Source organism: Odocoileus virginianus, chromosome 26 (genome assembly GCF_023699985.2).
Source record: "Odocoileus virginianus isolate 20LAN1187 ecotype Illinois chromosome 26, Ovbor_1.2, whole genome shotgun sequence".
NCBI classification, from domain to species: domain Eukaryota; kingdom Metazoa; phylum Chordata; class Mammalia; order Artiodactyla; family Cervidae; genus Odocoileus; species Odocoileus virginianus.
The window spans coordinates 29,821,830-29,844,563 of record NC_069699.1 but is presented as its reverse complement, the minus strand read 5'-3'; the positions used below and the strand labels follow the sequence as shown (position 1 = coordinate 29,844,563).

The following is a 22,734-nucleotide window of genomic DNA, read 5'->3' as shown; positions in this document are numbered from 1 at the left end:
TCAACAGACATTTCTCCAAGGAAGACATACAGATGGCTAACAAACACATGAAAAGATGCTCAACATCACTCATTATCAGAGAAATGCAAATCAAAACCACAATGAGGTACCATTATACGCCAGTCAGGATGGCTGCTATCCAAAAGTCTACAAGCAATAAATGCTGGAGAGGGTGTGGAGAAAAGGGAACCCTCTTACACTGTTGGTGGGAATGCAAATTAGTACAGCCACTATGGAAAACAGTGTGGAGATTTCTTAAAAAGCTGGAAATAGAACTTCCATATGACCCAGCAATCCCACTTCTGGGCATACACACCAAGGAAACCAGATCTGAAAGAGCCACATGCACCCCAATGTTCATCGCAGCACTGTTTATAATAGCCAGGACATGGAAGCAACCTAGATGCCCATCAGCAGACGAATGGATGAGGAAGCTGTGGTACATATACACCATGGAATATCACTCAGCCATTAAAAAGAATTCATTTGAATCACTTCTAATGAGATGGATGAAACTGGAGCCCATTATACAGAGCGAAGTAAGCCAGAAAGATAAAGACCATTACAGTATACTAACACATATATATGGACTTTAGAAAGATGGTAACGATAACCCTATATGCAAAACAGAAAAAGAGACTCAGATGTATGGAACAGACTTGTGGACTCTGGGAGAAGGCGAGGGTGGGATGTTTCAGGAGAACAGCATTGAAACATGTGTATTATCTAGGGTGAAACGGATAACCAGCTCATGTTGGGTACATGAGACTAGTGCTCGGGCCTGGTGCACTGGGAAGACCCAGAGGGATCAGGTGGAGAGGGAGGTGGGAGGGGGGACTGGGATGGGGAATACATGTAAATCCATGGCTAATTCATATCAATGTATAACAAAAACTACTGTAATGATGTAAAGTAATTAGCCTCCAACTAATAAAAATTTAAAAAAAAAAAAAAAAAAAAAAGCAAATCCTCAATGTATCTATACCTTAATTAAAAAAATATTTTACTGCTCAAAATTGCTAACCATCATCTGAGCCTTTAGTGAGTCATATTCCTTTTCACTGATAGAGGCTTTGAAGCATTGCAAAAATTGCCAAACTGTGAGACAAATATACAAAGTGAGCAAAGGCAGTTGGAAACATGGTGCTGATAGACTCACTCAATGCGGGGTTGCCTCAAACCTTCAATTTGTCAAAACGCAGTATCTGTGAAGTACAATAAAATGAGGCATGACTAAATCCTAACAGTTACTTTGTCGTGAATGCAGGACACCTTAAAAATGAAGGGAAGACACTTAGTAATTTCAAATTCATTACAATTCTAAGGTTAACAGTGGTTACTTTTTTCCTGTGTTATTTACAGGAGAGAAATCTGAGGTCCAGTGGTGTTAAGCAACCTGCCGAAAGTCCCCATTTTTGCAAGTAGCCAAAGGGCATTTGAACAGAGGTGCCGAGTGCTAGGGAGTACATACCTTCTCTGCACGCAGCCACCATTCCAGGTTCTGACCCAACTCTGAGGTGTTACCCAGCAAGTCCCCTCCAAACCAAGAGTAGTGCCTGAGTAAGGCAGGTCTGTGGTCTAGAATAACCAACTGCTATTGAAATCAGAAGGTGCCAACACTGAGAAGGGCATAGTGCTAAGTGGGTTTATCGTGTCAGAGACTGAATTTGAGTGGAGGGACACACTGGGGTCAAGTCTAGGGAAGTTGTATTTTTTTCAGCCCCCAATATCACAACAGTTTCACCTTAAAATTGTACAGAGCTGGGTCATTTTGAAAGCACTTTTATGTACTGTTCTTCTTGTGATTGTCACCAGAACCAAGACAAGGAGGCAGATGGTTCCAGACAAAACACCAGAGCTTTCCACACCGTGAGTAGTATCTGAATCTACACCCTGCATCCATCAATCTTTCTGCTTACACCAGAGTTTAAGGTCATAGTTTAGTTGAGTAAGCGCTCCACAGAGTTGACCATATTCGTAGTGCTGACTAGTCATTCCTTATTTTCTGAATGCCTTAGTCTGGTCCCAAGTAGGTATAAAGATAAGTAAGAAGGGGTTCCCAACCTTCAATTTAAAATACCATCTTCAGGACAGAAAAGTTACTGAAATGTTGACAGACTTCGTTATATTTACACAGTTAAAATTGAACATGAAATACTATTCAGAAAAATCTTTAAAACTGTTTCACAGACAAACTTTCTTCCACTCAACAGTGCAGACCTGTGTACTCCTGGCAGGTATCAGAGCTACATGGATGATTCAAAAGAAGCTCTGACAGGTGGCTAGAGATCTAAGTGAAGGTAAGAGGGACGGTGAGGGGTGAGCAAGGAAGCAATGGACGTTCAGCTGAGAAGGGTGGTCAGGGAAACAAGCTTCAGGGGCTGTGGAGGACAGGTGAACACTTGGTTCTCTGAGCAGTAGGAAGCTCTGGAAAGCTTGTGACCTTCCCTCAGCCAGGAAACCTGTGTCCCTAGAAGATAAGAGATCATGTAGAACAAAAAGGAATCTGAGAGAAAAGACCAGCTGAGGTGAAGTGAGGTGAGAAGTCCAGGAATAAACTCCCTGCAGAGGAAATGGATGAAATCCAATTATCTCACCTTGAGAGCAGAGAAGTGCTAGTACCGCCTCACTGGATCATGGGGATCCAAGACAATGCTGATGACAAATCTAAGAAAGGATCTTGAGGGGGAAAGATGATGGATTCAGGCATTCATCACAAAGAGGCCAATTCCTAACTACTGAATTGCCTAGTGTTTTGTTTAAAGATTGAACTGTAATTTATTTTAATCAATAAAAGAAGCATATATTGATACCACCAAGACCCTACGAAATCCTTTACCAGGATCCTTTCATTTAATTGGAAAACACAGAGAGGAATTTCTAAAGACAGATTCACAGCTGACTCCTGGAATGTAAAACACTGCTACTTGTAAAAAAAAGAAACCCTGTTCGCATTTGATAGAACACAAAGAGGGAGGGGTAGAGGCTGTATCGGGAGAAAGGTTTCTGTGAAAGACTTAATCACCAATGTTCTTTCAGGAAACAGACACAGTAAGGGCCACCCCGTAGCCAAAATACAAGTTTCAGATTCCTTTCGGAGTTAAGCAAAAAGAACTCGCAGTGAAGGGGAAAACCAGGCGGGGCTTGACCCGACAGAGAAGAGGGTATTGAACAGCCTGCAAGCGTCAGCTTGGCGTGCAATGGGTGGGGCTGTAGGCCGAGACAAAGGACGCAGAAGTAGGATTCTATTAAAATAACTCTTGGGAACATCTGCCCACTTAGCTGAGTCTTGTCTCTGCAGGAAAATAAGTTTGTAGGAGGAATACATTTTTTTTTTCTCCCTGTTACCAAGTACCATAATATACTTCAAATGAGAAAGTTATCTTGTCACTTCTATTTTTAAAATGAAATTCTTTAAAAAGCCCCATGCCTTCCTGACTTAGGAAAACACAAAATATCCCTATCTCCAAGCTGCCAAGCTGTAACAAATTTCTGGTTTTATGCAGGAAAGGAAATTTTCAAAAAGACAGTGATGCTCCCGTTTTATGGTAGCAGTGAGTATTTCCTGTATGTTCTCTTGGGGGACAGTGCGACAAGGTGGCTGCGTAGCTAGGTAAAGCTGATGCACTGTCTTTTTCTCTGTTGTATAAAATAGATGGATGTTTTTGGTTTCTTGCCCTTGTTCCAAATAAACATTACTCAATACATACTCTCTTTTCTTTAATACATAATTATTGAGATAAGCCCACCTTCAAGTAAGACTAAAAGGCTCACTTCTCTATAGCTGGTCTCTCCTTTGTTGATTTGTTTTGATTGTTTTTACAAAGAGTTAAGGCTTTTCTAAAGAAAAGTGTGTTTCTACCCTGACACTATGGACAGAAAGGTTTAAGACTACATCTCCCTGAGGATATGTATCCCCTGGAAAATGGAAACAAGAACATCAAAACAAGAAGAGGCTTTGATGTATTTCATCTTTAGCTATTTTGCTCTTACCTGTGTTCTTTCAAGACACCTGACATGTTCCTTAAACACTAAGCCACTGATTAACTTTTAAGAGAGGTAGGTGGAAAACCTTGCCAATAGATATTCTTGATATTCAAGAAAGGAAGCTATTAGAAGCTGACCCAGGTAACATACATAAAAGCAATAGCTGGAGGACTATGATTTTTTTGTTTTTTTAAGGAATCTTTTACTTGTTCACACATTTCACTTATGACCCAGTATTGTTATTTCCAGAGTATGAAGCAAGGCTGTGGCTGAAGATACACACTCCTCCTCTGTGATCTAAGATGCATCTAAATGCCGCCACACACAGCAGAGACCCTGAAGGCTGGGCTTCTCGGCCTTGGCACTCCTGACATTTGGAGCCATCTAATCCTTCACCTCCGGGGTACAGCCTATGCATGCGAAGATATTCAGCAGCACGACCCTCTCCCCCAGCATAAAGACCAAAAGCATCTCCAGACATTGTCACATGTTCCCAAGCTGGAGAAAACCAGCTGTGGTTGAACAACAGTGGTCTCCCGTCACCTACAGTTATGATCAGATGTCCTCAGCCCAGAACGAGAGGCTTTGCTAGTTCATCAAACCTCGTCAAAGCTTTGCCGGGTGAAAACACAACTCACTCTAAGTAAGTATCACATCACCTCTAGTCCCCGTCTCCCTTCTTCCCCCAAAGGGAATTCCACAAGTCTAACGTCTGCATGTCTCTCTGTCCCCTACAGACACACACATCCTGGGTTCACCATGACACCTATGCTGACAATCCATCTGACCTGTCAAATTCAGAAAGCACATTTTTCCTTCTGAGAAACCTCAGGGTATTTGATATGAACTTCGCTCACAGCAGAGCCTGCTTCATCCACTCTCCTTGAATACAAATTCCCAGACGGCAGGCAGGAAGTCCGAAAATTTTATTTGCTCTCAGACCTTCACGATCACAGGCCCTGTGTACACCTCCAGCTTTGCCTTCTACCATGTCTGAGCCAGACAAGCTGCTTCCACTTCCCAAGGCTGCCCCTCCTCAGCAGTCAGCCCCAGGGCTTCTCATGGGTACCACCCCCATTTTCTCCAAGAGTCCTTCACTTACTAGACTTTAATTATCTATCTTGCTTATTATTAGCAAACTCTGGGTTGAAAACAGGACCTCCAGCATCTAGGACTTGCCAGGCACAAAAGAGCTAAATCAAAACTAGATAAATGCACACACGTATCCTCCCGACTTTCAACGTGCTTTAGTAAAGGATACTTCATTGTCACTTAGCCGACCAACACCGAGAAAAACTCAGAAAACTGCTTCATCGTTCGGGTGGTACAGAGAACACAGCTAGTGACGAAACCGCGTGAACTCAATCTTAAAGACCCCACATCTCACCACACAATCCACAAAAGATGTCTTCAGGACATGCAGTAACTCTTATCCTTAACTAAGCAAAGTCTGACATCTCAGAAAAGGCATTGGGACTTCACTAAAAGAAAGAAAAAAAAACGCCTTTGGAAAGTAACTGTCTTCTCGTCCTAGGCTTTTGTCTTATTAAGCTTTTATAAACCTGATGTTTAGAGAGCATTCAGTTTACAAAATAAGCTTCATTATACTACTCATCTATCTCATTTTATCATAAAACAATCCAGCATTCTATCGGGCTATATTTTGATAAATGTGTAGAATACAGTTCCTACCACAAAACAGCCTTGTCTATGCCAGTAGAAGATGCAAAAAGGAAGAATGCTTAAGAGCTAAATTGTTTCTGTTTCAGGATCCAAGTAATCATAGCTTCAGTCAAATAATTCCTCATCCCTTCTCCTAAATCCCAAATGAGTATTACAGACACATTTCAATAATTCAGGGGGATTTTGTAAGTTAATTATAACCAAAAAAGCTTGATGGGAGGAAAAAAAGAGCTATTTTTAACTACTAAAAGCTGTGATTTCCCAGAAAAGCAACAAAAAGCACTAGATAAGTATCTGTGGTATGGATTAACAAAAATGCATAAAGATAGTCCAATGTCTGTACCAAAATTAATGCCCTTCTTCTCGCCTTTAATTTAAATGTAAATTCAAATAAATTTTATATTTTAGATCCTCTCTATCCTTATTGACAAATAAGATAAAAGGAAGGTATCAGCAGACACTAGGTCTCCCCACATGCCAGTTAGCAGCATGATATTGCATAATTATTATGGGATAAAGATTAAGCAGGTAAAGCTAAAAAGCCCGACTCAAAACATATTCAAATAAGGAACAGAGATCAGAGACATATGAGAACAGACACACATCCTAACTAAAGTCTAAAGTCCAACTTCCAACACCGCCTCAGTGACTTTGAGCCAATGAACACTGACCAAACACCGACTATTTTTCAGGCAGTGTTTGTGCAGGGGACACAGATACGAAGACACACAATCCTGTGTCTCGGGGTTTGGGGATGCCCTGGCCTCCAAATGTTACACTAAACTTACACAGTGGCATAAAGCTTATTCTGCACTTGCCCAACACAGAAGCTTCAGGTCCCACATTCCCACTTAAATATACATTCGCTGCCATCTGGAATGCTCAGGAGGTGCACATGCTTAGCGGCTCCCGATCACACTGGACACACGTACATGATGCCACTCAGCGATGGAGATACTTGCAGCATCACAGAAAGTTCTACTGTGCAGATTCTGCTCAGAGACCAGACAATTGGTCTCCACCACTCACTGATCCTCCCCACCAAGGCACTCATGTAGCCTGTGAGCATGTTTCGTTTGCCACAGACGGAACCAAATTGCCTTTCAGTAGGAAAACAGCTAAATAAATGACAACCTGTCCATATGAAGGAATTCTGGGGAGCAATTCAAAAGAAAACAGGCAAATAGGTCCTAGCGCACAATCTAGTACTAACAGGAATACCAAACACTGAGTTAAGAATCACCACTGGGATGTCCGTTTGTGTAATACACATTCCTACCAAGATCTACCACGTTTTCTACAGACCTGCATTAAATACACAAGTATATATATTGACCAAACAGAGAGATGTAGTTACCCAGAGTAGAGGCCAAAAAGGATTTTCCCACATAGTAAATGTAAAACAAGCTAGTTTATGGTAAGGTATTAGCATTTCCTTTACTAAGAGACAGATGCTCCTCGGAACTACTACCTTATCTGTACTGTCCAGGCCCCGATAAAAGTGTTTTCAGAATTGTAGCACATGATTTAGACATACAAGATTTTTATATTCAAATATTCCAAACCAGACAGAGTATGAACACAGTTTATGTAATCATTCACGACTTCCTGTAGAGGTGTAAAATCTACAGAGGTCATCTTTGGTCTGGAGAAAATGGCAGAGTAGGAAGAAAACGTCCCGTCCAAACAGGCAGGAAGGGCACAGGCGCGGTGCAGTCAGAATCCCCAGCCCCGGGGCGGGAGACGGCACGACCAGGAAGCCCGGCCCAGGGGCCCTGCACCAGGAAGGTGAGCCCTTAGAACGGCCTTGAAAATCAGCGGGACTCACGGCGAGGAGAGCTGGGGCCAGCGCAGAGAACGGACACTCTGCTCTTGAAGGATTCACACACAAACTCAACTTATTCCAAGTTCCAGGACAGAGGCAGCAGCTTGGAAAGTGCCCGTTACACGGGAAGGAAATTGCTTCCTACGTTTAGGACCTGTGCCAGCGAGGCGAGCCTCTGGTGTACCTCCAGGGACAGAAGTGCAGACGGAGACTGTTTTCTTGCACCCTCTTCTCCCCTCACTGGCCCAGCATTTCTGCAGCTCCATCTCCGGCGCGAGCACCGTGCCGTGCCCCGCCGGGGTCCCTCCCGAGGAGATCCACCCCTACCCGGTGCAAGCCAGCTCCCACTCGGGGACCTCCGCCCACCCGCCCTCTCACAAGAGTCGTGATCAAGCCTCACAGCCAGTGGGCCCCGAGACCAGTTCTATCCATCAGGACGAGCCATAAACAGTCCTGGCCAACCCAAGCAACCAGCCAGCCGGGGCGGGAGCCCTGCCCACCAAGGTGTCTGCAGCAGGAGAGACTCAGCGCTAAAAGGAAGGTGCACGCGGCCCACGCCGGTGACTGCGGTGTCTGGGGATGCAGGTAAGGGGAAAGACATAATGGGACCTGCGCCCTGGCACAGGCCTCTCACCTACAAGCCTGGAGCACTTGTCGCCGGAAGAACCGGGGCGGGGCATGGAGAAGTGCTGCCGCCTTGTGGACATTTGCTGTATTAGCAACTTTAAACCCAGTGTTTCCGGCACTCCGTATTTACAAGGTTTGTGGGGCTGTAAAGCACACCTGCTCTCAAGAAGTGTCCTGGGGTAGGTAATCGAAAAAGAATTCAAAACATAGAGGACTTTCACGAAGGCAATTTCAAGAGGTAAATTTAACACACTTCTTTTTAAGTACATGAAAAGATGCTCCACATGGCTCATTTATTATACAACTGAAATCAAAATGACAACAAGGTATCACCTCCCACTAGTCAGGATGACCAACGTCAAAAATCTACAAATAATAAACGCCAGAGAAAGCATGGAGAAGAGGGAACCCTCCTATGCACTCATTTTGGGAATGAAAATTGGTAAGTCACGATGGAAAACAGTATGGCGGTTCCTTCATAAACAAAAGAAGTACCACATGACCATTCCTAGGCCCATATGAAAAGAAAAACCATAACTGGAATTAGCACATGTTCACTGCAGCACTGCTGGCAAAACCCAAGGAATGGAAGCAATGAGACGCTCCATCCAGAGATGAACAGATAAAGAAGATGTGTACATATATACTGTGGGATATTCCTCAGGAATAAAATAGAATGAAAAAATGCCTATTCCAGCGACATGGGTAGATCTAGATATAATCATCCTAAGTGAAGGAAGTCAGACAGAGAATGACAAAGTAGCAATGGTATCACTGATGCCTGCAACCTCAAAATCAATACACATGCGCTCATTTGCAAAACAAACAGACGCGTAGACTTGAAAAACAAAGGAGCAAGGTGGGTAGGAGGAAAGCATAAATTAGGAGGTTGAAATTAACATATATACAGTAATACAGGACCTACTGTATAGCAGATGGAACTCCACTCAACACACTGCAGTAAGATGTATGGGAAAAGAATCTGAAGAAGAATTGATATAGGCATATGTATAACTGAATCAGGTTGATATATACTGAAAAGAAACACAACGTTGTATACCAATGTTATTCCAACATAAAACGAAAATTAAAAAGATAAATGCCAACGATATAGGCCATGGACCCCTGGCCTGGTGTCACATCCTTGGAGCCTGAGGCACCCTGGGTCGAAAGGCTGGACTGGAGCTGGGGAGGATGTGCCCGTCAATAAGCCCCCTTAAACCTGAAGGGCCTGGTCCCTGTGGATGGGACCCCGATCTCCACATCCAGATGCGCCCTCCTACAGCTCAAGCAAACCCAGTGCTCTCAAACGATGGTGACCCTGTGGGCCGGGATCTTAAAGAAGTCCCCTGTCCTCCAACAATCCCAGAGGTGGGGCTCCCACCAGCAGCCTCCTTCCTCGCAGTCCTCTCACCTAAGGACCACAGCACACTCAGCATCACAATTAGGGGACGGCTTGGGTTTGTGTGGGGAGTGCAGCGTAAGGGGGAAGAAGCCCTGAGACAACTCGGGAACAGATTTTCTCTGGGGCTCTGCTTGCCTGAGGAACCCAAGTGGGGCCAGAGAAAGTGCTGCCGCCTTGTGGACTTTGCCTGTAACAACAACTTGAAAACCAGGACTTAAGACACTTGAAATTCACTATTCACGGATGTAAAGGACACCTGCCCTCAAGTAATGTCCTAGAATAGGTAACTGAAAAAGAATTTACAAGGCAGACCTTCAAGAAGCCAATTCCAAGAGGTCAATTTAACATACCTTTTTCTTTTTTTTAAGCACACGGAAAGATGCTCCACGTGGCTCATCATTAGAGAACTGCAAATCAAAACCACAATGAGGTATCACCCTTTATTGGTCACAATGGCTATTATCATAAAGTCAACAAACAATAAATGCCAGAGAGCACATGGAGAAAGGGAACCTCCCCATTCTGTTGTTTTGGAGTGCGAATGGGTAATAGTCACAATGGAGAACAGTATGGAGGTTCCTTAAAAAAATAAAAACAGAGCTACCACACGACCTAGTAATTCCACCCTTGGGCCTATAGGTAGAGAAAAACTGGGAAAGATGCTTGCAGGCCAACATTGACTGCAGTACTGTTTACAATAGCCACGACGGGAAAGCAGCCAGTATGTCCATGGACAGATGGATGATGGAGAAGATGCAGCACAAAGTTACAGTGGAATGTGACTCAGCCATAAAAACAGGATGAAATAAGGCCACTGCCAGCAACATAGATGGATCTAGAGATGACCGTACTAAGTGAAGGAAGTCCGAGAACAACAAATAGCCTACAAGATCACTCATGGGTAGGATCTGAAAGTCCGTGCAAATGAACTCATTGGCAAAAGAAAACCAGTGACCCACACCTTCGAAAACAAACTTAGTGTTACTAAACAGAAAAGGTGGGGCAGAGGGAGGGATAAATTAGGAGGCTGGGATGAACATACACCCATTAACATACATAAAAAAGTTAATCAACAAGGACCTACTGGACAGTACAGGGAACTCGACACAACACTGTAATAACCTAAATAGGAAAACAATCCAAAGAAGAATAGAAACGTGTGTATATATCACTGAATCAAGCTGCTGGACACTCAAACACAAGATTATAAATCAACTATGTTCCAATAGAAAATAGAAATTAAAAAAAATTTTTAATGCCATCAACATTCCCCTCGGGCCTCGGGTACCTGGCCTGGTGTCGCATCCCTGAAGCCTGAGCTGCCTTGGGTCCCAAGGCTAGACTGGGGTGGAGCTGAGGGCCCTGCGGAGGGATGTGCCAGCAAATGAACCCCCCTTAAACCTGGCATGCCTGGTCCCCTGTGGAAAGTGCAAGTGTTAGGTGTCCTGTCGTGTCTGACTCTGCGACCAATGGACTGTAGCCCGCCAGGCTCCTCTGTCCATGGGATTCTCCAGGCAAGGATACTGGAGTGGGTTGCCATGCCCTCCTCCAGGGGATCTTCCAAACCCAGGGATCGAACCCGGGTCTCCAGCACTGCAGGCAGATTCTTTACCGTCTTAGCCACCAGGGAAGCTCTTTGGATGGGACCCCAATCTCCAGATCCATGCGGGCCCTCCAACAGCTCAGCCAAATCTAGTACACCCAGAGAACAATGGACCCTCTGGGCTGGAAGAGCTCTAAGAAGTCTCCTGGCCTCCAAGTCTCCCAACGCTGGGGTTCCCACCAGCTGTCTCCTTCCTCAGAGTCCCCCATCCAACGAGGACAGCACCCTCGGCATCACAGTTCTGACAGGGCTCAGGATCTGTCGGGTGGTGGAGGGTGGCGGGGGAAGGACTCACTAGACGGCAGAGCACAGTCTACAATCTACAAGCCAGGAACACGACTTTCCCCGGGGTTCTGTTTGCCCCAGAAACCCGCCTGGAGCATCAGCAATGTTGTCAGGAATTTCCCCTGGGGGCAGAGCAGATAGCAGTCCGCCTGCCGATGCAGTGGACGCGAGTCTGAGCCCTGGCCTGGGAAGATTCCACATGTCGTGGAGCAAACGGGCGCCACCGCTACCAAGCCTGCCCTCTAGAGCGTGTGCTCGGCAACAAGAGCAGCCAGCGCAATGAGAAACCACGCACCGCAAACCGCAGGAGTCCCGCTCTCTCAATTGGAGAAAAGCCGATGCGGTGGCGAAGACCCGGCCCAGCCGAAACGGAACAAATTAATACACAGTGCGGCCGCCTTGTGGACGTTTCCCAGAACAACTTTAAAATCGCTGCTTACGGGCACCTCATATTCGCCCTGCGGGGCTGTAAAGGACATCTCTCCTCAAGAAATGTGCTGGGATAGGTAGGTAATTGAAATCAAGAATTGAAAACAGGTCAAACCATAAGGAAGCCAATCTGAAGAGGTCAGTTTAACACATGCTTATTTAAAAGCACAAGATTCTCCACATGGCTCATCATTAACCATCTGAAAATCAAAGCAACAAGGTGTCACCTTGCACTAGTCAGGGTGGCCATCATCAAAAAACCTACAAAGAATGAATGCTGGGGAGGTTATGGAAGAAAGAGAACCCTCTTCCTACACTCTCAGTGGGGATGTAAATTGGTATAGCCACCATAGAGAAAAGTATAACGTTTCCTTAATAAAGTAAGACTTGAGCTAGCATATGATCTAGCACTCCCACTCCTGGGCATATATATCCACAGAAAACAGTAATTCACAAATATAAATGCACCCCAAGTTTCACTCCAGCACTGTTTACATTAGCCAAGACAGGGAAGCAATCTAAATGGCTATCAATAGATGAATGGATAACAAAGATGTTGTATATATACACATGGAATATGACTCAGTCATTAAAAGGAAGAATAATGCTTTTTACAGCAACATGGATGGTACTGGAGATTATCAACTGAAGTCAGAAAGAGAAAAATAAGTATCATGTAATATCACCTCTATGTGGAATCTTTTTTTAAAATTATAATTAATTAATTTATTAACTTATTAGCAAAAGAACTTAATGGTTCCCAGGGGTGAAAGTCTAGATTGGGAGTCTGGGATTTGCATTTACACACTGCTATATTTTTCTTTGATCTGTAAATGTATTTGTTACAAGCATATGTCCCAAACCATGAGGTCATTTTAAAATGATTAAACATATATACATATGTGTGTGAGAGTTAGTATATAATGGCATGTTATATATATAAATTCAGAACTTCTTTATTGATGTAAAACTGAAAATTACCCACGGCTGTATTAAAATCAATAACCAACAAGGACCTATTATATAGCGGCATGGAACTCTGCTTAGTAAATAGGAAAAAACTTTGAAAAACAATAGATACATGTCTATGTATAACTGAATCACTTTGCTGGACACCTGAAACGCAATCCTGTTAACTATACTCCAATAAAAATAATTTTTAAAAACTACAGAAAAAGCACATACTGTTCAAGTGTCATGGAACATTTTCCAGGATAGATCACTTTATTGCCATAAAACAAGTCTCAATAAATTTAAGATGACTGAAATCAAGCATCTTTACCAACCACAAAAGAATGAAACAAGACATCAAATTACAAGAAGAAACCTGGAAACAACACAAAGATGAGGCAACTGAATAACATGTTACTAAAAAAAACCCAATGAGTCAATGAAGAAGTCAAAGAGGAAGTCAGCAAATATCTCAAAAATAAAAATAAAATACAATTTTCCAAAATCTATAGGAGGCAGGAAATGTAGTTCTAAGAGGGAAGTCAGTGATACAGGCCTGCCTCAAGAAACAAGGAAAATCTGAAACAACCTAACTCACCATCTAAAGCAATCAGAAGAACAAAACAGCCCAAAGTCAGCATAAGAAAGAAATATCAGAGCAGAAACAAATGAAATAGAGGCTAAAAAGAAAATAGACAAAATCAATGAAACTAACAGCTGGTTCTCTGAAAAGATAAATAAAATTGATTAACCTTTAGACTCATCAAGCAAAAAAAGAGAAAGGGCCCAAATAAATAAAATCGGAAATGAAAGAGAAGTTACAACCGACACCACAGAAATACAAAGAATAGTAAGAGATTAGTACAGATGATTATATACCAACTTTGAACAACCTCAAAGAAATCTAGAAACACATCCTTCTAAGACAATCAAGAAGAAATAGAAAATGTGAATAAATTGATTACTAGTATTGAAATTGAATCAGTAATCAAAAAATTCACAACAAAGTCCAGGACAAGATGGCTTCACAGATGAATTCTATAAAACACTTAAAGAAGAGTTAATACCTATACTTCTCATATTATTCCAAAAATTTAAAGAGGAAAGAATGCTTCCAAACTCATTATCCTTATACTAAAAACTACAGACCAAGACTCTACCAAAAAAAATTAAAGAAAATTACTGACCATGGTACAGAGTGAACATAGATGCAAAAAAATCTCAACAAAATATTAGCAAACCTAATTCAACAATATACATTTAAAGGACCGTGGTAGTGGTTCAGTCATTCAGTCATGTCCAACTCTCTGCGACCCTAGGGACTGTAGCCTGCCAGGATCCCCTGTCCATGGGATTCTCCAGGGAAGAATACTGGAATGCACTGCCATTTCCTTCTCCAGGGGATCTTCCTGACCTGGGGATCGAACTGGGGTCTCCTGCAGTGGCAGGCAGATTCTTTACCAACTGAGCCACCAGGGAAATCCTAAAAGGACCACATGCCATGATTAAGTGGGATTTATTCCAGGAATTCCAGGGTGAGTCAATATCTGCAAATCAATCAATGTGATACACCACATTTACAAAATAAAGGAGAAAACTGCATGAGCATCTCAACAGGTAAAGAAAAAGCACTTGACAAAATTCAACATCCAGTTACTTAAAAGCTCACAACAAAGTGAGTATAGAGGAATGCACCTCCCGTAATAAAAGCCAAATACAAGAGACCACAGGTGGCATCACACTCAAAGGTGAAAAGCTGAGAGCTTTTCCTCTAAGATCAGGAACGAGACAAGGATCCCTACCATCACCACTTTTATTCAACACAGTATTGAAGTCCTAGTACTATGAAAAAGAAATAAAAGTTATCCAGATTAGAAAGAAAGAAGTAAAACTGTCACTGTTTGCAGATGTTACAATAGTATATATTTTAAAAAACCTTAAAGACGCCACCAAAAAAACTGTTAAAACTGATCAATGGACTTAGTAAAGTTGCAGGATACAAAAATCAATATACATAAGCATATTATATTTCTATAAACTAGTAACAAAGTATCAGAAAGAAAAATTCAGAAAAGGATCCCACATGGGATAAGTCAACCTCATACACCATTGGTGGGAATTTAAATTGGTGCAGCCAATTTTCCATGGAAAACAGTATGGAGATTTCTCAAAATACTAATAATAGAACTACCATATGATCTAGCTATCCCATTTCTGGCTATTCATCCAAAGAATACAAAAACACTAACTGGAAAAGAAATACACAACCTTATGTTCATTGCAGCATTATTTACAATAGCCTATGTATAGATAAAGAAGATGTGAGATGTGTGTGTGTCTGTGCACTTATTCGTGTCCAGCTCTTTGAGACCCCATGGACTGCAGCCCGCCCTGCTCCTCTGTCTGTGGGATTCTCCCAGCAAGAATACTGGCATGGGTTGCCATGCTCTCCTCCAGGGGATCTTCCTGACCCACGGATTTAACCCACGTCTCCTGTATTGGCAGGCAGATTCTTTACCACTGAGCTATGAGGGAAGTCCCTAAACAAACACACACACACACACACACACAAATACAATGGAATATTACTCAGCCATAGAAAGAATGAAACTGTCATTTGCAACAACATGAATGTTTCTAAAGGGTAATGCTAAGTGAAATGTGTCAGATAAAGAAAAAAATAACATACGATTTCACTTGTATGTGGAATCTATAAAACAAAATAAATGAACAAACAAAACAGAAAAAAATTCAAAGATACAGAAAAAAAAAAAAAAAAACTGGTGGTCTCCAGAGGGGAGAAGTGCAGGAGGTTGGACAAAACAGGTGAAGAGAATTAAGAGGTACAAACTTCCAGGTGTAAATTAAGCCATGGGGCTATAATATACAGTATGGGGGATACAATCAGTAATACTCTAGTAACTTTGTATGGCAACAGATAGTTACTAGACTTACCATGGTGATCACTGTGTAATGTATATCAATGTTGAATCACTATGTTGAACACTTAAAACTATCATAATACTGTCAACTGTAATTCAACAAAAACAATAAAAATCTACACAATTTTTATTTAAAAAATTAAAACTCTACAGAGGCAGCAAACAGTGTTGTTACTTTTCGAAATGAATCTGTGATTAGTGAAGATGAAATAATTCTCTGCCATGCTAAAACTGAGCAAGCATCAGCCAATGCGGAGAGATGTAAATAAAAGATCCCGTTCCCATTCTCAAGCAACTTGTAGACTAATGAGAAGACAAACATTCATCGAGTTTTTACAAGAAGGCTGGGCACTGAAGAATTGATGCTTTTCAACTGTGGTGTTGGAGAAGACCCTTGAGAGTTCCTTGGACTGCAAGGAGATCAAACCAGTCCATCCTAAAGGAGATCAGTCCTGAATACTCATTGGAAGGACTGGTGCTAAAGCTAAAATTTCAGTACTTTGGCCAGCTGATGCGAAGAGCTGACTCATTAGAAGAGACCCTGATGCTGGGAGGGATTGGGGGCAGGAGGAGAAGGGGATGACAGAGGATGAGATGGTTGGATGGCATCACCAACTCGATGGCCATGAGTCTGAGCAAGCTCCGGGAGATGATGAAGGATAGGGAAGCCTGGCGTGCTGCAGTCCATGGGGTCGCAAAGAGTCAGACACGACTGAGCGACTACAGAACAACAATGACGATGATGACAATAGACTGTTCCAGCTGGAGAGCCAAAATTAGCAATTTTTTAAAAAATGTTAAAGCTCCTCATTCCTTTTTTTTTAACTTAGGTCTACAATCCTTTATCTTTAATCCACAAATCGAAAAAGCTCTGAAAATGGCACGAGTTTCTTTAGGATGGTAGCAATACCTGACTTGAATTAACATGAGGCTCTTCATCCTGCCTTATCCCATCCTGCATGAATATTCATATATTTTGCTGTTTAAATATTAGTATCTGTGATTATGGGGTGCAACTGAAGACGACTTCAGGACTGTTAGCTAATAGATGGTATATGTACTTTTTTACCTTGAGAAAATCTGATGATATCTGCATTTGGTGACTCACCTGACCTCCAGGGTTTCTGGTGAGGAACTGTAGTCGGGAAACATTCCACTTTCACCTTCCAGCTTGAAAGGTGGCTAAGATCATGCTGATACAGACCACGGGCATATATACCACCCAAGTATGCTGTAGAACCTAGAAATCTGTGTCTGCGTTTGGTAGGGGAGTTGGCACGTGTAAGTCAGCTATTGTCAACTGTATAATTCCAGAGATAAGAATGCGTTTGTGCGTTTTAACCACTTACCTTTAGAGATGCATCTGGTAAGACAGGAAGTGTTCTGTTTCACAGAGTTTCCACGCCACTGTAGAGAAACAGCTACAAGACTTACCTCATGCTTGTGTGTGTTCCTTTGGGGACTGACACTTGTGTCTAACAAGGTGTCTGCTGGAAGGAGCCAGGGGCATCAAAGGAATCAGTCCCAGGCCTCCATCTACAGCCATCAACCCTCATTCATTTTTCTAAACTACTGGCACAGTACTCAGCTAGGGGATGTGGAAACAACAAATAAATGATACATGATCCCAGACTATTCTCAGGGAACCTGCTCCAAAGATGTCTCACAAATAGTAAACTAGAAGGAAGAAAAAAAAAAAGAGGAGAGAGTATTAGTCTATAACATTAAAGAGGAGGTGAGAAAACCAGGTTGCTAAATTTTTTGAGCAGCATTTGAGAGCAGGGAGAAGAGTGTGTTTGGGGAGGTGACTGCTCCATTGGATGATATTTGAAGAGACATCAGGCAAGAAGAAATCAAAGCATATCTTCCTAATTCTCCAGTAAGAGAACTCCTCGTTGGTACCTTTTGAGAGACATCATTAATGCCTTACTCATCAAGAAATTTGTGGGGTTATATTTATGCTCATTTTTATTTAATTTTATTTTTTGCCACACTGGGTCTTCATTGCTACCCACAGGCTTTCTCTAGCTGCATTGCACACCGGCTTCTTCGTGTGACGCATGCGCTTTAGGGCGCAGGCGCAGTAGTTGGTGGCATATGGGCTTAGTTGGGGGGTCCTGGGGAATCCTCCCAGGCCAGGAATCAAACCTGTGACCCCTGCACTGGCAGGCAGATTCCTAACCACTGTACCACCAGGGAAGTCCCGTTATGTTTATTTTAAAAATGACACTGACATAGTTGACTGAGGTACAGCCTGCTTTTCTTTGGAGTTGCAAAGACAATAAAGCCAGAAGGTTCGTATAGTGTCAGGTCCCCTGGCAACATCAGGGGAACTGACTGTAAAGGTCTTACCTTCAACGCAAGAGGGCAGAGCCCGAGTCGTGCCAGCAACCTGTCCTGGGAAGCAGGAGCACTTGACCGTCTGCGATCGCTCCTCGATGCGGTTCCTGTTACAGCATCTATGCACTGCCACCACCTCACAGGTCCCTTGCTTGATTTGGTGGTGACCTGGTGGATAACAGGGGACAAAACAGACCCAGTACTGTTAGGAAGAAACGGAACTACCAAGAGGATCGACGATGCCACGACTATAGCTTTCCAACTCCATGTACTGTATTCATGAGTCTACATAACTTTTTCATTTTGATGTAATCTTAAACTTAGATCAAGGTAACAGGAATAGTGGCATGAACTCCTATGAACCTGCGGTAGACAGAAATTTGGCTTCTGGGACCTTTAGTCCCCTGGTATCATAGCCATGGCTATGTTATGTTATTTACATGGCAGAGAGATTTTTGCAGCTGTAATTAAGATTATTAATTGGTTGAGTTTCAGAGAGGGAGATTATCCTCGATTACCTATGTGGAGCTAATGTCATCATGTGAGCCCTTCAAAGCAGAGAGAGAGAATCAAAAGGGGAAGTCAGGTTGAAAACATGAGGAGGGCTCAAAAGCACCATTGTTGGCTTCAAGACAGAGGGGTCAAGAGTCAAGGAAATGGAGACTTCAGTCCTACAACTACAAGGAACTGAATTCTGCCAAAAACAGGGATGTGCTTGGAAACAGATTCTTCCGTAGGGACCCCATAGAAGAATGCTGTCCTCCTGATACCTTGAATTTGACCCAGAGAAACCAGCCCAACTGTGCCAGTCTTCTCATAGAAACAAGCCACTAAATTTATGGTAATTTGTCACAGCAGCAATAGCAAACTGATATAAGACCTTTCACCAAGACTCCCTAATCATTAACATGTGACCGCATTTGCTTCATCATTCACTTTCTTTCATATATTTTTTCTGAGCCATTTAAGAGTAAGTCGAAGACATGCCATTCCTTCATCCCTAAATACTGTGTATTTCCCAAGAATAATTAATTAATTCTCTGACATAATTAACAAATTCAGGACAATGAACGTTAACACAAAGCTATTATATAATCAACAATCCTCAGTTCAGTTCAATTGCTCAATCGTGTCCAACTCTTTGCGACCCCATGGACTGCAGCATGGCAGGCCTCCCTGTCAATCACCAACTCCTGGAGCTTGCTCAAACTAATGTCCATTGAGTTGGTGATGCCATCCAGCCATCTCATCCTCTGCCGTCCCCTTCTCCTTCCACCTTCAATCATTCCTAGCATCAGGGTCTTTTTCAAATGAGTCAGCTCTTCGCATCAGGTGGCCAAAGTAATTTCCCAAAGATGTTCTCCAGAGCAGTTTTCCTTCTCCCTCAGGATCTAATGCAGGATCCTGCATTATATTCAGTTCACTTTTCTTTAGTCTTCTTTTGTTAGAACTATTCCTCAGGCTTTATCTTTCACAACTTTGACATTTTTAAAGAATGCATGTCAGTTATTTTGTAGAATGTTCCTTACTTTGGATTTGTCTGATGTTTCCTCCTGATGAGTGTCAGGCAATGCACTTTTGGCAGATTACCCGAGAAGTGACACTATGTTCTTCTCTGTGCATCCTATCTGGAGGCACTTAATGTCCATTTATTCCACTACTGGTGCTGTAACTGTTAATTACATGCTTAAGGTGGTGTCTACCATGTTTCTCCATTTCTAAAGGTATTATTTTGCCCTTTGTAACTAATAAGCATTTTAAGGGGAGATATATTGAAACGATGGCAACACCCCATTCTTCATCAAATGTTCATCTGCTATTTTTAGCATCCATTGATGATTTCCATCTGAACCAGTTATTAACATGATGGTTGCATAACTGATTCTATATTAATGTTCAAATTATCTCAGATCTAGACAGGAGGAGACCCTTCACATTGGCAGCTCTGTCATTTTGACATATCCCCATTACTCTTTGAGTTCTTACTAACTTTCTGGCTCAAATGGAGACTCAAAGATGTGCCAAACTCACCCTTTATTTTCCCTGCCGTCATCATTTTACTCAAAGGAGACCTGATTGTTTTCAGTGGGGCATCAGATTTAGAAACCAAGGTCTTGGCACAAAGGTTTATTCACTGCTACTAGGGAGTGATTTGGGGCTGAAAGGATAGATAGATCTAGGAGTGTGTGTGTGCACAGCGTAAGTTCACACCAATATCTCCAATTCCAACCTAGCACCACAGATTCTCACTACTCTGTCCACAAGTCTCTATTTGTATCTCCTGACACCAACAATGACAAACCTGACTTCCATAGTCCTGTAACAAACAAAAAGTAGTTTAATTTACTTTGGAGTTCATTTTATCAGTTAGAACTCTTCTCTTGTAACAACGGAAACTGATCTGAGCTCACTTAATTCAAAGAGGATTTACTGGAGAAGTATCAGGAGAGTGCAGAGCAAAGACAGAACTTAGGTTAATAATGCATGCGCGCTTAGTCACTCAGTCATGTCTGACTCTTTGCGACCCCGTGGACTGTAGCCCGCCAGGCTCCTCTGTCCATGGGATTTCCCCGAGGCAAGAATACTGGAGTGGGTTGCCAAGCCCTCCTCCAGGGGGTCTTCCCAACCCAGGGATGGAACCCAGGTCTCCTGCATTGCAGGCAGATTCTTTACTATCTGGGCCACGAGGGAAGCCCAGGTTAATAGTAGTGGAACCTATTCTCAGGGGTGGCCCTGAGGGAATGATTCTACTCAACGACTCTGCCGTTCTGTTCAAGGTCAGGTCAGCTGTGGCAGCCACCATCCAGGGCGATCCCCAGTCAGCCCTGCCTCCTCCAGTCCACACGTTTGTGCAGTCCCTTCCCACGTGGGACCAGGGCGGGTCTGCAGGACCAAGAGCCTCCCAAAATTAGGTGGCCACTCTTTGTGCCCTTTGTATCACTCACTCGAGGGAAACCATGGCATAAGTGGCCCTTATAAAGACCCTTATAATGAAGACACTGAAGCCTCTTGCCACTAAACCCCGTGAGTGAGCTTCTAGGTGTATTTCCTCGGATGCTGCCCCAGCCCTGGTCTTTGTACCAATACAACAGCAAACACCAGAAGCAGTGGTTTGAGGAAACCGTGCTGCAAGCAGCTCTCTGGAGAGGGTCTTGTGGCCAGGAGTGAAAGTCTGTTGCCACCAGCCACAGAAGTGAGTAAAATAATATACAGTTGACTGTGTAAAATAACATACAGTTGGCCTGTGAACAATGCAGGAGTTAGAAGCACCAATTCCCACACACAATCGAAAATCTGAGTATAACTTATGGTTGGCGCTCCTTACCTATAGTTACACATCCACAAATTCAACCAACCACAGGTCAGGTGGCACCATAGTGCATATTTATTAAAGAAAATCAGAGTATGCTGGACCTGCACAGTTCAAGCCTGTGTTGTTCAAAGGTCAACTGAATGTTGTTTCAAGCCTAAGATCAGGGCTAATTTGTTACACAGTAATAGATAACTAATACACTAACTCTGGTTATAACTAGGATGGAAAGACTTAGCTTTGCTCTGATTAAAAAAAAAAACAATATAAACAAGATTGCAGAGGTAGTGTTTAGAAATTATTAATGAAAGGCAAGTTTTTTGAGGACCCTCAGAGCACTCACCTCATGGTTTTCACAGATTCCATTTACATATAAATTGTTCTGTGAATTACAAGAAATCTCATCTACTCATTAAAACTGGTTTCCCCAAGGAGTCCCACGGGTTAATGTTTTGCTCAGTCACTGCTGTTTGGTGTATGTGCTTCGAATAATAAAACTCATTTTAAAAATTCCATATTTCAGATTTTCAGTCCATAAAGACAGGCCTTCTACAAAATAATCTCTGTATCATGCTGAATGATTTTCTGGCCCTTCCCTGTCATACCATCTTAAACGGTGAAAAAAGAAATCCAAATCACAGTGAGAACAAACACTAAGGCAGTTTCATTTGTAAAATACATAAAAATGGAACCAGTACCCAGAGAGTCAAACCACCAACATGAGAGACAGCTTTCAATCCACAAGACAAGAACACATAAATATGAAAGACATAATTAAAACTATAAACCTAATTAAATGTTCGCAAGAAGAATGTTTATTTCCCATAGGTAGTTGTGTATGACTGTAAGGAAGCACATAAGTAAAAAATAAAGGGTAATTACGGTGTCGGCAAAGTAGCACGGAACTTCCGCAGCACGTGAGCAGAGAAGTGGCGATGGGGCAGAGTTCACGGGGAGAGTCTTTCCCCAGTTTCCAAGCGCACATAAGCACCTTCGGGTCAAGCGACCCCAGACAGGTAACGACTGGGGGCGGGGGAGAGGGGTGGCCAAGCCTCCCTCAGTGACCCCCTCCCCGTCAGCTGCCACAACGCACGAACACAGGCTGGGTAGCCTCAAAAACAGACATTTGTGTCTCAGAGTTCTGAAGGCTAGACACCCAAGAACAAGGTGCTGGGCAATTCAATTCCTGGTGAGAGTTCTTTCCCTGGCTTTAGACAGTCTGTTTTAAAAAAAAAAAAAAAAATTAATTTACTTACTTTAGTTTTCTGGCCACACAGCATGTGGGTAAGCTGTTAGTTCACCTGGCCAGGGATCGAACCTACGCCCCCTGAATTGGAAGGTTAGTGT

General features: G+C 42.8%; 1 protein-coding gene and 1 long non-coding RNA gene across 5 annotated transcripts in view; one reads left to right on the top strand and one right to left on the bottom strand.

The window, feature by feature from the left end:
• TAFA4 (TAFA chemokine like family member 4) overlaps positions 1-22,734 on the bottom strand; it is a 206,410-nt gene that overhangs the window by 9,573 nt on the left and 174,103 nt on the right. For 2 of the 4 annotated variants that reach the window (XM_070455700.1, XM_070455699.1), the window contains exons 4-5: positions 18,090-18,245; positions 9,879-17,227 (exon numbers count right to left, since the gene is read on the bottom strand). In XM_070455700.1, the coding sequence (XP_070311801.1) occupies positions 17,034-17,227; positions 18,090-18,245 (350 nt within the window). In that variant the 3' untranslated portion in view covers positions 9,879-17,033. Of the gene's footprint in view, positions 1-9,878; positions 17,228-18,089; positions 18,246-22,734 lie in introns of those variants that run through there. The other 2 variants (XM_070455701.1, XM_020910054.2) reach the window with 1 other exon arrangement.
• LOC139031238 (uncharacterized) lies at positions 1,813-5,686 on the top strand. The gene is made up of 4 exons (XR_011483702.1): positions 1,813-1,869; positions 2,214-2,300; positions 4,237-4,630; positions 4,725-5,686. It is a non-coding gene; the product is annotated as an uncharacterized lncRNA (long non-coding RNA).